This window comes from Suncus etruscus, chromosome 8 (genome assembly GCF_024139225.1).
Source record: "Suncus etruscus isolate mSunEtr1 chromosome 8, mSunEtr1.pri.cur, whole genome shotgun sequence".
NCBI classification, from domain to species: domain Eukaryota; kingdom Metazoa; phylum Chordata; class Mammalia; order Eulipotyphla; family Soricidae; genus Suncus; species Suncus etruscus.
In genome coordinates, this window is record NC_064855.1 from 5,947,114 (window position 1) to 5,962,059 (window position 14,946).

Here is a 14,946-nt window from a genome sequence, read left to right on the forward strand (position 1 = left end):
CTGAAACAAAATATTCATGAAACTTTGTTTGTGTGGTTTAGTCACATCTGGTGATGCTCAGAGGCCCCTTCTGGTTCTCTGTTTTAGGGTCACTCTCAGAGGTGTTCAGGGGACCAAATGTGGTGTCGTGAATTGAACCCAGATCAGTGGCATGTAAGGGAAGGGATATTTTTTAATGAAAACGAAGAAAATTAAAAAAAGAACTAAAGTAGAAAATCTGAATAAGTCTATAAAAGTAAAAAGTGTGTTTTGTTTTTTTTACTAAGAAAAGAAATATAGATATTGTGTAAGTGTCTGTACTAAGAAGTAAAAGATGGTGATAAAAATCTCTTCGGAGGCTGGAGCAATAGTACAGCAGTAGGGCCTTTGCTTTGCATGCTGCCAATCCAGGATGGAACCAGGTTTGATTTCCAGCATCCCATATGGTCCCCGAGCCTGCCAGGAGTGATTTCTTTTTTATATATTTATTTTTATAATATTTTTATTTACACATTTAAACTTTGTCCTCTCTCTGGGCCTCATAAATTCTTAATGTTCTAAATCCTGATAAGTAAATTTTGAGACTCTTATTATATTTCATTACATATATTTAAAAATAATTTGGGCGGGGCCGGAGAGATGGCATGGAGGTAAGGCATTTGCCTTGCATGCAGAAGGTCGGTGGTTCAAATCCCGGCATCCCATATGTTCCCCCGAGCCTGCCAGGAGCGATTTCTGAGCGTAGAGCCAGGAATAACCCCTGAGTGATGCCAGGCGTGACCCAAAACAAAAACAAAATAATAGTAATAATAATAATAATTTGGGCAGAGGATTTATAGAGCAATAAAAATTCTCTGCAGTGACCCATAATGATAAATATGGAATGAACTTGACTGAAAACAAACATCTGGCCAGCCCCCTACAATGGAGAACACTAAGAATGAGCCATAATATAAATGTTTCCTGCACCATAAATGCAAACTCTGGATACAGTAGTGCTTTGCCAAGATAGGATTATTAGTTTTATAAAAGCTGTGCCAAAAAAAAAAAAAAAAAAAAGGGGCCGGGTAGGTGGCGCTGGAGGTAAGGTGTCTGCCTTGCAAGCGCTAGCCAAGGAAGGACCTCGGTTCGATCCCCCGGCGTCCCATATGGTCCACCCAAGCCAGGGGCGATTTCTGGGCACATAGCCAGGAGTAACCCCTGAGCGTCAAACGGGTGTGGCCCAAAAACCAAAAAAAAAAAAAAAAAAAAAGCTGTGCCAGCTGATGGGACAGTAGCCCTGGATACTATACATGTGGGCAGCACATGCCTTTTGCACATGTTTGAAGTCAACCTATCAAAAATTTCTAAAACGGGGCCAGAGCCATGGCACAGCAGTAGGGCATTTGCTTTGCAGGAGGCTGACCCAGGACAGGCCGCGGTTCTATTCCCCGGAGTCCAATATGGTGCCCCAAACCAGGAGCGATTTATGAGCACATAGCCAAGAGTAACCCCTGAGAGTCACCGGGTGTGGCCCAAAAATAAAAATAAAAAAATTACTAACATGGGTTGAAACTCATTTCACAAAGCCCAAGCAAGTCTGAGATCTGTAAAACACCAGTTTTCGTTTAAAAGGCAGAGAGGAGCTGGATAGAGGAAAGCACAAGTGTGTGGCTACCTTGTCCACTGACCCATGGAGACACTCCAATGCAGGCCACTTAGAGATAAGCATCACAAGAGGCAGCACCCCACCAGGGGTCTTGGTGAGGAGTTGGAGATAAGTGAAGGCACATCCGGGTGTACTCACAGGACACATCTTTCCCCTGCAGCTTAGTGCTGTGGAGGAGAAACTGAGGTTGTGTTCCAAGGAGCTTTGGGTTCAAGGCCCTTTAACTGCATGGGAGGCCCTACAATCTTGGATATGGCTGGAGAGGCCCCAGAAGGGTCCACGGGGGTCATACCAGTGACCCTCAGCTGCTGTTTGGGACCCCCAGCTCTGAGCCCCAAAGGGACACAAACCAAAGCTTCAAAGAGTTCAGAAAAGGGGCTGCAGCAGGTGGGCGCACAGGCCCAAGAGAGGGGGGTGCGTCCTTCAGCTCCAAATCCACGACCCACGGGGGGAGTTGACATCGAAGGCCCAGCTTGGGTGTTCCAGGCTGCGCTCCAGGAGGCCAAGGACTCAAGGGACATGTGCTTGCCCCATACCTGCTGGGGCTGAGCATGACTTCTCCCAGATCAAGGCAACCTGAGTTGCAAGCCCAGGCCTGGGGACTGTGCCAAAACAGTTCACCAAGGCGCAAGGGCTCCGGGGCCACCCCTTGGGGGATCTCAGGGTGGATGAGCGAGCGTAGCAGGGACTGACCCGCCTGGGAATGGGGTGAGGGTGTCGCGTGCCGCGGGGGCGGGCCTGGGCATGCTCGGAGGAGGAGCGCAGGGGGTGTCCAGGGGAGCGCGCGCCTGGGTCCCGCCCGCACCGGCCCGCGCGCTCTCTGCGGCCTGTGCTGCAGCTGCCGGGCACCGGGCCGAGTCAACCTGTTGTTTGGAGTTGCTGGAGGAGCAGCTGCAGCAGGAGGCGGGCAGCGGGGCCCGCACAACCCCCGCACGGCGCGGCCCAAGGCGCCTGCAGCAAGTTTGCGGCGCGCGTGGCCAGTGGCACAGTCTCCGGCCCGAGGCAGACAGCGCGCGGCGGGCGGGCGGCAGTCCGTCCGTCTATCTGTTTGTCCGTCCATCCCGGCAGAAGCTCCAACCGACTCCTTTGGTCCCCTGGCAGCGAATTGGTCCCAAGGCAGCCGTTCCCGATGCACCGGCTCGTGGTCCTGTGCGCCCTGGTGTGCTCCAACTTTTGCAGCGCACGGGACGCTTCGGCCGCTCCGCAGAGCGCATCTCTGCGGGCGCTGCGCCACGCCAACCTTCGGCGCCACGGTGAGATGAAACGCGGCTCTTCCACGCCCGGTTCGGCTCTTGGGGTCTGGGAGCCTTGGAGTTGGGGGTTCCGAAGTTTCTGGGGTGGCTGCAGGGCTGGGGAGGAAGCGCGCAAGCCGCCCACCTTCTCCCCCAAACGCGCCTCTGGCTAGCTAGCTAGCTTAGCTAGTTCGGGTTTGGCCGCTGCAGCCAGCAGGGAGAGGGGGATTAGGGGGTCTCGGGGAACCCCGCTGAGAGGTGTGCAAAAAAGGGGAGGGGAGTCACTCCGAATGGGATCCCAGAAGGGCAGAAAGTTGGAGAGGAGTCCCGCCTGGATCCGGCGCAGAGCCATTGGCACAGTGGGGACTTAGGGGGACAATGGGTATGTATAAGGGGTGGAGGTGTCTACCCCCAGGACCGAGGGGTGGTGGTCGCTGGGCCGTCCCTCGGAACTGTCCTCGGGGGAGCGATGGGACCCTTGAATGCTCGTTTTCCTTCCCCACCGCACCCCCTCCCCAGCTCCTGCGCGCTGGCATTGGGGATCTCGGGCGCCTGCTGTTTCTCCAGGACTCTGGAGGGAGGACACGTGGGTCCCTGGGTCACTTTGCTTGAGTCCTTGCCCTCTACTCTTGCATGTCCTTGTCATCTCTGGTCTGGTCTGTCTGTAGGTCCACACCTGCCCTCCCCTGAGTTGGTGCCCTCTTGGGGCCAGTACTTGGCGCACGAGTCCAGGGGTGACAATAAACTCTTGAATGAGCCGCACGGAAGTTTCAGCTCTCTGTCTGGCCTTCACTTTGGCTGCTCCCAAGGCTTTGGCACTTTGAGATATAGAGAACAAATGTCCTGTTTTCTGATCCCCTGTAGATGACACTTTCTGAAGCAAGCAGGCACTTGTCACCTGTAGGTGAGGTGTTGGGGGGCTCCTTGGTCTCAAGCCATCCTGGAGCCAGGTTTTCCCCCTCTGGCCCTAAAACTTCTTTCTTCTCCCAGTGGTGTGCTGTGAAATACCTGAGCAGTGCATACTGATGGCCCTTCAGATGGGACATTAAAATACAAGTTTGTTTTTTTTTTAATAAATTAAAAACCAACCGGTATGTTATGCCCAAGGCCAAACTTTTCCAGTTTTGTTTCACTTACGTCTGTTTTTGCCATAATCCTCTATTCGTTTTGAGTTTTTGCACTGGTTCATGTTGGTCCTTTCCGCTCTAAAGTAAAATAGCTTTTATAATCCACAAGCCTTCATGACATAACTTTGTAATCCTTAGCTCCCCAAGTATTGGCTACAAGAATTAAGGGCAGAAAATGAAAAGTACGCAGTCTTTGTTCTTGGACCAAGTTTTAAGGATCTCACGAGATGATATATTTTTAAAGGGAAAAGATTATTTTCACTTTAGTGTGTACGTTTGTCTCATTTACAAATACTTTGGTTTATCAAATTATTGAAAATGACCCTGAGTTTATTTCTTCATATTTTTAGCTAAGGCTGTTTTGCAATTATTCTTAATACACAAACACACGCACTTTTATTAGTTCTGGTTGTTCATTAATGACCTCAATTTCAACCTTCTTTTGTACACAGACTGAGGAAGAGGTAAAGATTAGTGAAGCTTGAAAGATTGTGAGGGGCCCAGAGCTGTAGTACAGAGAGAGCAGAGGGCATCTGCTTGTATGCAGCAGACCCAGATTCCATCACTGGCATCTCATAGGGTCCCCCAAGCACTGCCAGGAGTAACCCCTGAGCACCCCCTCACGTGGGCCCCTATAAAAAACAAACAGATGTGTTGTTAGAAACCCAAAGTAATAGATGGAGGCTAAGGCACTGGCCTTGGATGTAGCCAACCCAGATTTGCTCCCTAGCACTGCATGGTCCCCTGAGCATCACCAGGTGTGGCCCCTACATTCTACTTTACCACCATTATAAAAGTTAGAGTCAGAGGAAAAAATGTTAATGAATCGTTAGTTTAGGATCTCATAAAGCAGACATTTAAGTCTTAATTTAAAACAGCTTTTGTCAGTTGGGAACATTATGACTCCCTTGTGTACCCCCCCAGGATATTCCAAGTGAATCACTGTTTGAAATTAGGGGCGGCATCAGTATTTCAGGGGAGGCCGGGAAGGAAATAATACAAAGGAAACCATGTTTTGAAAAAAGTTAAGAAATACTGTTGTAAAGCATGCATTCTTGGAGGGATGTTTCCTCCAAGGGGATAACTTAGATTTTTTTTTATTATTAAGGCCATAAAGAGCACTATAATGGTTTTAAGACTTCCGAAGCCCATAATAATACAGTATATCAGAAACATTAACATTTCAAGACATGTCCATGTCATTGGAGAAAAAGGTCTTCATAGTCTTCTTACAATGAGATTAACTATAAAAATAGTTGAAATAGTTGCTGTAGTTTATACTTTAGTTTGGTTTTGCAGACACACCAAGCAATGCTCAAGTCTTGTGCCTGATTCCATACTCAAGGATCCCACCTGGAAGAGCTCTGGGTATGATGTGGAATGGCAGGAATTGAATCTGGGTCAACCATATGCAAAGCAAGTGCTCTACCCACAGTCTAATCTCTGTGGACCCCTCATCTGGAGAATCTTAAAGCTGCATGCACCTTTAAGTTGAGAGGAATAATAACAGTATATAAAACCCTTGTTCTGATTCTGGACACTTCCATCTTGCTTTGTCAAAGTTTCATAATGGGTCATTCAAGATTACAATCTCATTGTTCTTTTGAGTGTTAGATACAAGCAGGGACTGAAGTTTGTGGATTTTAATATGGGTTAAACTAAGATTAAAAGTTCTATCCATTTATTTAGAGTCTTTTATAGTTCTGGACCACACGTTATAAATGGAAGGAAATCACACACACAAATTAAATGTGACCTCTGAATGGGGGTTTTAGAAACCATCATCTTATGATGAAATTATCTTCACACTTGAGTGCCACCCTCTTGTCCTCCTGACCCTGCTGTTCGCTACCAAAATTGAGGGTCAGAAAAGGAATAATGGGGGCAGGCATTCTGTTCAGGGTATGAGAATTTGGATCCTGTCCAAATCATAATCTTTCCTTTCTAAACTCTTGGTCCCAAGAGCTCCAAATAAATTGAATAGTGAAGAAATGATAGAGAAATAAAGTTTTGCAATCAAGTGGAGGATTCTGGAAATCTTCTCACCTTCCAGAACTTTCCATTGATCTATGCTTGTTTTAAAAGAGATGTCTTCAAAGACCTTCCAAATATCTGTAAGAATAGTTAGGGAGGAACGTAGATGGATTTGCCTCCAAGCAAAAAGTGAGTTCTATTGCTAAGATTAAAATTAGAAAGATTTTTCACTTAAATATTTACATTTCCTCATCTCATCTCTATTTTTTTATCAAGATGATTTGCTTCTAATACGCCATCCTGATCCACCTCTTGGCACAGAGAAATTCTTAAGTTAGCAAAAATTTCCACATATTTTTATTTTAGGGCCACTGTACTTGGTGCTTTTATGAAAACTGGCCAAAACTGGTGTTGCTCATTGGAGGATCCAAAAGAACTAAGGTAGCAAGAAACTGATATTATCACTTATTTTCAAATTTGACTAGATGGAGCTATTTGCTCTGAGCCTGAGAATACAGGTGCACTCTTCTTTTTGTTGCTTTGAGTAAGTAAGGTGTTAGTGAAAAATGATTCTGATTATAGTTATGTGTGGCCATTTCATATGCCATTGCTTGAATGCCTGTTGCATAATCATTACCTGACGATAGGCCTGCAGTGGTAGTCATTGCAGTCTTAATATTTTCAGTAGGTTTTTTTAAATATATATTTTTAAATAACATGGGTTTCTTCTGTTGTGTTATCATTGACTTCCATGTAAAAATAAGAACTTAAAATTAAATAGAAGACACTGTGAACACATTACTTTTAGTGTCTAAAAGCTAAAAAAATCTCATTTCTTATGATTTGTCAAAATTATAAGTGAATCTTTTTATCCTTTGTGTCTAAAGCATCATAATCTTATAAAGCTTTGTGGTGTTTACATATTTTAAATACAACATGACTTCAACCAGCCACTGTCTATTAATAGGAGCTTTTTGAAAAGGTCAATTTACCCATATACCCCAATACCAATGTATTAGAAATTGCCATGAGGTTGTAACTTACAGTAACAAGCATCTGTGTGTTTGTTGACTGATAAGATTTTCATTGATCAGATTTCTCCTTTTCGGGAACAACAATAAAAACTCTTTGTTTCAGAACCATAAGGTCAAAACAATGCAATAGTTTCCTAAAATTATTGAATTCTCATGGCCAGCAACATGCATGCTAGCTGAGAACACATATGTTCTCAGAGTTCATTCTTCTCATGTTCAGGCATTGGAATGGATGTGTGAATTTATGCCTTGGAGATCTGAGTCACAATGCAAGCTGTCTTCCTGCTGGAACTTACTCTTGAGCTTCCTTGAAGTACCTTAAAAAATCTTTGCTTTCGGGGCTGGAGCGGTGGCGCAGTGGTAGGACATTTGCCTTGCATGCTGCTAACCTAGGACAGACCGTGGTTCGATCCCTGGCATCCCATATTGTCCCCCAAGCCAGGAGCGATTCCTGAGCCCATAGCCAGGAGTAACCCCTGAGCATCACCAGATGTGGCCCCCCCAAAAAGTCAAACAGATAAGTACATGAGGTATAAGCTGATGTTTCTGGTTATGGGACACACCTGGCAATGTTCATGACTCTGCTCAGGAATTATTCCTAGCATTGTTCAGGGGTTTATATGGGATGCCCGGAATCGAACCCATGTTGGCCTCACTCAAGGCAAACACCCTGCCTGCTGTGCTATTGCTTAGGCTCCAGTGCAGGCTGTTTATAATGCATTTAGGAAAGCCATTGTTCTTCTGCAAAGGAAGATAGCAGCTGGTTTGTATCTGAGCTCTTTTAAAGTTATCTTTGTTCCAGTGATACTTTGCTACATCTGACCTGTCTTCTAAGGATGAAAGGATGGAAACGAACATACACTTAGTTCTTTCTAACTCTGATTCCCATTGCAACAATTATCCATATGTCCATAGCCAATTTATTTGTTGGTTATCAATAAGCTGGCAGTGTAGTCTCCATAAAGCACAAGGGTCCCTGCTTTGGGGGAGCCAATTTTCTAGTGGGTAATAATAACAATAAGGAATTCCAACATGTTGAAGTTGTGTATGAGCTATTCTGAAAGTCCAGAGTGACCATAAGTACCCTAGAGGCCAGCTGACAGGTCTTGGGGAAACTGGGCATATGTACTTTCAAGTTCTACCTCTGTCCCTGAACAGAGTAGCCCCATGTCTGTTGCCACAGTTCTCTTACACATGTTTACATTCATGGTAAGATTTTTGCTTGTATGACTGTAAATTTTGTCATTTAGAAAGAAGCTTAAAAACACTGTGATGTTCTAGGTACATAAATGCACTTGGGAGTGGTTGTTCACCTAATTCATAAGGACTGGGAAAGGGCATTTTGGATGAAGCTATGCCCTTTTTAGGAGCTATGAGGTTGAGTACAGTGGGAAGATAAACTGGTACCCATGTGAAGCACAAGGAAGCCCCAAGATCCTTCATTGCTGCCATATGATTCACCTGCTATTGTCAGGAATGCCTGACCCCTCAAAAAAATAGAAAAGAATATTGGAGCAGCAGGAAGGGAGGTAGAGGCTCCTGATAGAGAGATGAGCTTTGGCTAAAATTCAGAGAAGAAAGGCAAGCAGTGTCCACAGTAAAAGGCATGTAAAGCATTGGCAGGGAATGTGGCATCTCGCTGGAGGCATTGGAAGCCTATTAGAAGATGGCCTGGTGAGAGATGCAGATCATCCTGTGTTTGCATTGTATGTACTCTGATTGGTGATAGATTAGCTACAACAGTGAGGGAAGCAGGACCTTCTCCTCACACCATGACATGTATGACGTGAGCTCAGAACTCAGTGCTTTTCCAGGTTAAAGCAAGGGACACACGGTACTCGCTCCTGGCCCAAGATCTTCAAATACCAGGTACATGTAGCCCTCCCAGGATTGCCCCTACACAACTCACTGTGCCTGACACAAGGACCCCCAACCACTTCTCAAGAGGGCAGTGGGAAATTTTGAAAACAACCGGTGTTGCATTTGACCACATTGCAGGCTCTTTGCATCTGCTGCCATTCAGAATGAATGTCAATTCCACGGGAAGATTTCTCCATGAACCTTTATTTGAAGGACAGTTGCCACAGAAAGCTATAGGGGAGATAATAGATGACAGCAGAAAGGAAGAATCTAAGACAAATGTTGCAGCACAAATGTTCTATCTCCCCATGCAGTATTTCAGGACCAACTGTAAGTCATAAATAAAGGAATAAGCCCACAAGACACGAAAGTGCACAAATGTCATCCAGGAAGAAATATCTTCTTCTGAGCATCTTTTCCCAGGAGTGTGAAGCATGCTTTGTTTGTAAAGCTACTGTCGGTGCATGTGATATTGGATCTGTTCTCCGCTCTTTACCACTGCGGTGCTGACATCTCTGTATTAGCTCCTCTGTGGAGGGGTTAATATGAAGTGTTTGTGTGTTTCTACTGAGTGCAGGGATGTCGGTTTGTGTGACGGGGAATCTAGTAGGTCTATGCCAACACCATCTACACATGAGCTGCTTTTCACTATACAAGGGGTGGTCTTTTCCCTAATGTAGGCTTTGTATTTGAGTACTTATTTTTTTTGGCAAGTGTATAAAGGCAGTTTTGAATGTAGTGCCTTGCCTGTGAAAATGCTCACAAGGGGTCTAGGAGGTAGCTTAAGTGATAGAACACTGTACTACTGAATGTTAGGCTCTGGCCTAATCACTGGCCAATCACTAGCCTAACAGCACCTACACATACCAGCTGTGGCCTCTTAAAAAAGCAAATCAACATAAAAAGTGCTTCTCAGGGCAGGAGTGTTAGCACTGTGGGCACAGTGTTTGCCTTACTTGTGGCTTGAAGCCTCATCCCCCCATTCTTCCTAGGTAATTTGACCTTACCTGCAAGACCCCGCCCATTCCTGGGAGGGGTCTTGGAAAGGGTAGATAAGGTTTTGACCAGAGGGAATGAGGCCCCTTTTGGTCTTTTGCCAGCATGGAGGTCAACGGGAAGATGGCTGACAGGAGTTAAGATGCAGGGCTAGCTAAGAATGGCTGTGCTTGAAAGGTTATGATATAGGCCACACATGTGGTGGACAGGGCATGAATAAAGTTGATGCTTCCTGATGCCTGTCTCTGGATGAGTCTGATTCCGCCGTTCACCTAAACCTGGGATCCACCAACTGAATGGGGATTTCGGAGCCACGTGGCCTGGGATGGCAGAGAAAGATCCCTCCATCCATCCACCTCTATCCAGCACCTTCGCTAATTATTTAATTCTACAGTGGCTGACTCAGATTTGGATCCCAGCTTCCCATATGGTTACCAAGCCTGCTAGCAGTAACACCTGAGCAATGCTGGGTCTGACCCAAAAATCTGAAAAACGAAAAAGTGCTCCAAAGTGAACACAGGTGAAATTGGCTATATTTGGTTAGCAAAATTAATTTGGGGCCCAGTGTGAGACATTAATGACAAGTTTCACACTTTGTTTAAACATTTAGTAAAGCCAATGCCTACTTTTACAGAATTTATCCATCAGGAACCTATGTCGAATATAACCGAATGAACTAATACTTAAGCAATAAATTCACTTAAAAGCTGAACTCAGTGTTACAAAGTGTAGAATTCTTAATATCTATGTGGTAATTACGAACAGGCCACTTGCCTTTACTCACCTTGTAATTCCATCCTATCTGCTTATGTAGTTTTCATTCCACAGTAGGGTAGGAGCACAGTGTTAGCCCAGAGAACAGGACCAGGGATTTGCATGATTAGCATGGACAGCTAGTGGTTTTCTTGCCTTCTCTCAAATTTTTCTGACTTTGAAAAGCATTTGTAAAACCTGAGCTATCTCCACTGGCTTATGCTTCTTGTTGAATGAAGTGAAAATAGCTGCAATGCGCAATGAAGTAAATTGTCCTCTCCAAATTCATGTACTAAAATCCTAACCCTCCAAAGGAATGGCTACCAGAAGTGGAGCTTTAAGAAGTGAGGAAGTGATGAGGTGTGTAGAGCCACTTATCTAAGAGACATCAGAGAGCTTTCTCATCCCTTCCATACTGTGAGAACACAGCCACTAGCTTCCCCCAATTAGATTTTGACCATAAAATTGACCTCATTGACCATAACAACCTTGTGAAAAGAACTATGGTAGCCTAGATATTAATAATATGCTATTATTACTCTTTTAGTAACACATAATGGATTTTAGTAAATATTAATATATATGTCTTAGTCAAGAGGGAGTACAATGGGAATTTTTTTATTAGTGTTTTGTATTAGACCTTATTGGATTCAGAGAACCAAAAAGTAACTCAAATAATGATATTGAAAATGCTTCTGCATTTTTTGCTGCAAAGAATAATTGATAGACTGGATTCAATGCAGAGGTTGGCTGACATTTTTTTGGAAAGGGCTCAGAGTTGAGTTATGATGATTTAACTCCACCAGGCCAGCACAAGCAAATGAGGATAGTCCTGTTCCGAGAGAATATTCTAGATAGAAACAGGCACTTGGCCTGATAGGCTATTTTGCTGCTTTTTCTTGGGCTAAGATGACTGACTGATCCTATCATAGTGAGATACACCAGGGATGCAGAGAATGTCCAGGTCTTGGGCTGGAAGGTAAAAAGCACTGCATGAGAGAATGAGAAACTGTGAATTATCCTACTGATAGATAAAAGGGAAAAGGCAGAAGGAAAAGAAAATAGGTACTATGTAATGGAAAGATGCCCACATGGATGGATGCAAAGATTATGAATGGATTTGCAGCTGGAGATCTTTTTTCTCTCTGTCTCAATGTAGTTTATAGTTCAAATAATAATAAGGGGCCAAAGTGGTGGCACAAGTGGTAGGGCATTTGTCTTGCACGTGTTGACCTAGGACAGACTACAGTGTAATCCCCCGGTGTCCCATATGTTCCCCCCAAGCCAGGAACGATTTCTGAGCTCATAGCCTGGAGTAACCCCTGAGTGTCACGGTGTGGCCCAAACACCAAATAATAATAATAATAATAATATAATAATAATAATAATAATAATAATAATAATAGTAAGAGTGCTGCAAAGGCACTGTTAGAGCTTCCGTACTCCATCTGGGTCTGAGAGGCAGTGAGTGGATTGTATAAATCAGCTGTCTCATGGGCAGGTGGAAGATTCTGTCTGTTCTCCATCTCCTGGAAGAGATTTCACATCTCAGTCCATAGAGCTGATGACTGTCATGAAACTTACCTCCTTACTTTATCTGTCCCCTCAGCCAACAGGTAGGTGTGTTCCAATTTACTTGAACCCCTTCAAAGCATGTGCAAGTTTATTGATTTTTCTCTGCTTTATCACTGTGTAAACTTAGACATCATGACTCACTGGAGAGCTCACTGGTACTTAAAGTAAACTCTGCCCTTCTATAGATATCAGGATAAAATAATTAAGGTTTTTAAGTATTATTTTTTTACCCATCCTGAATTCCTCCACTGTGTTTAATCCTCTTTGCCCTGAATTCTTCCAGACACACTAATATTGGTTTAGAATGAGCTGTTGAGTGAAAGTACCAAGCAGTGATCACGTTTTAAGTAAGGGGTTTAGACCAGGTTCTATAATCCCCTAGCCCCAGACCTGCCTGGGTCGCATGGGCCCACTGCTCTGAGGCATTTTCATCCTAAGACCTACAATGGAGCTTGTCTATTCATGCGCCTGACATCTGCTGAGGGAGCTTACTGGCTCCAGCCTCTTCATTCCATTCATTGCCTGGAATATCAGCGATGCTTGATAAGCTTTGATGAATCAATCAATCAGTGTCTTCATTTTATTATTAGGCCACAGGAGCACTCTCGTTATCAGATTGTAAACAAATGGTGGAAGACTATTTAGGAAGAATAGAGGCCCACTATCAGGTTTCTGTTAATTGACCAGGAGGTTGTTTATGTTATCGAACAGGATGGGAGATAAAATAGAAAGAGAAGAAATGGGAATAAAAAATGGATCTAGAAAAAAAATAGAGGCAAGTTTTAGGACCTTGGGCACTATCCAGGTGGATGAAATCTGGAGCGAAGGGACTAGAAACAGGAATAAAATGCATGTGTCCCGGATATAAAAGAGTTATGTAATTTCATATTTGGAATGTGACTTCATAGTTATGGGCACATGATAAATTTATTTTCTGATATTTTCTGAGTACTGGTAGTCAGGCAATAGGGGAATTATAAACAGTGACTTGGTCTAAAAGTTCAATTGTATTTCCAAAAGACATCGATGAGAGTTTTTTGTGATTGAGTTAAAAAAAGACATATACTTAGGGATAATAAGTCATTTATAATTTTAAGTGATTTTTAAAGATTGAATGGAAAAATCCTTACATGTTGTTATTATCCAGGTAAAAACTTGAGCTTTAATAATTACATTTTTATCATGATAATAATAGTAATATCTAAATTGTAAAGTTGAGAGTCACACTGGATTCTGTTTTTCTCATCTACGTTTGCGACGTTAGCCCAAAGATTCCTGACCCATGAATATGTGGCCTTTCTTTCCAACCTAATAAAAATGGTAGGGAATATGATTATTTGACCACCAGATGGCAATAGAAAAAAAGCAACTCTGTACATTTTTTCCATCACTTCCTCTCTTGGCTAAGAATGTAATTTCAAATAGGGGATTTCTTATGCACTGAATTTCAAGTAGATTAAAAAAATAAGTTGGGAAAAATGGTCAATTGTCCTTATTATAGACCTATAAGTTGTCTTAAGATATCAACAATTTAGATATAATGACAACGACTTTGCCAATGCAATTTAATTAAGGATCTTGGGCTTAGATAATTATGGGCATTGTATGAGTGGGATCCAGTTCCTGTGGGGGAAAAAATTAGACACAGATAGGAGGAAGTGGTGTAAACATGGATGCAAAGCCTGGAATGCTGTAGCCACTAGCCAAGGAGTGCTGTGGTCACCAAAGCTGCTGAAGAAATGAGGAATGAATTTGTTCTGGGATAGCAGAGGTTCCCAAACTTATTTGACTTAGCCCACCTGCCCTCTTTTCAGAAAAAAAATGTATTCAGAGTTCTCCGATTGCATCTGAGGCTATTGATTTCCTCCCCATCCCCATCCTGTCAGCACCCAAGTGTTACCTACTGTGGGTGGGAAACTCCCTGCTATAAAGGAAGAATATTCTGCTAACCCCCTTGGTTCTAGCACATACATCTCATGTCTGACTCCAGGTCTCCAGAATCACAAGAAAATCAAGGTGTGTTGATCAGTGATAGCAATCTGTTTTTGTACTCCAGGAAATGAATAAAAGGTCTTGATTTCAAAGAAGAGCAGTTAAGATGCTGACGGTAGAGTCCAGACTTCCAACCTTTTATGGAATTGTTCTGACCAGTAAATCTATATTGTCAGTTTAATTATGCATTTGGATGTCAGCCTCAGAGAATTTACTGGTAAGCTTTCCTTTTGCCCTGATTCCCCAACATAGTGCTATGAAAGTTCTAACTCTGAGTTTCTTCTGTTTGAGTTTTTGTCTGTTTGGTTTTTTCTCACTTACATTGAATCCTCACCTGATACAAGATGCAGTGATTCTACCTCATTGTAGTTTAGTTATAATGTTATAAATTTAGATGTAAGTTATAAATTTAAAAGTTTCCCTTAACCCAGATTTGTCATTTCTGCATTTATTGTTTCACATGTTCATTTACTTGTTTATTCCTTAAACTCTTAAGGGGGTGTACCATATTTGCCGGCGTATAAGACGACTGGGCGTATAGCACGACCCCCTAATTTTGCAGTTAAAACATAGGTTTAGGCCTATATTTGCTGTATCAGACAGAACGTTCCTGTGCTGCGACTGTATGTACCACAGTGAGCCCATCACAACAAGCAAAGGTTCAAAGATAATACTGTCATAGACTTCCTCTCTGACTCTGGCCAATCTGAGCAAGCTTTTGACAGTGTAGATTCGGGTCTAGAACATTGTCTCATTGGCATGCATCAAAAGCCTGC

The 14,946-nt window shown here is 43.4% G+C and overlaps 1 protein-coding gene across 2 annotated transcripts in view; it reads left to right on the plus strand.

Annotated features, from left to right (window-relative positions):
* Positions 1 to 2,447: 2,447 nt before the first annotated feature.
* The window catches only part of PDGFD (platelet derived growth factor D), a 165,638-nt gene continuing 153,139 nt past the window's right edge, over positions 2,448 to 14,946 (plus strand). For both annotated transcript variants that reach the window (XM_049778573.1, XM_049778574.1), the window contains exon 1: positions 2,448 to 2,880. In XM_049778573.1, coding sequence (XP_049634530.1) covers positions 2,757 to 2,880 — 124 coding nt within the window. In that variant the 5' untranslated portion in view covers positions 2,448 to 2,756. The remainder of the gene's footprint in view (positions 2,881 to 14,946) is intronic.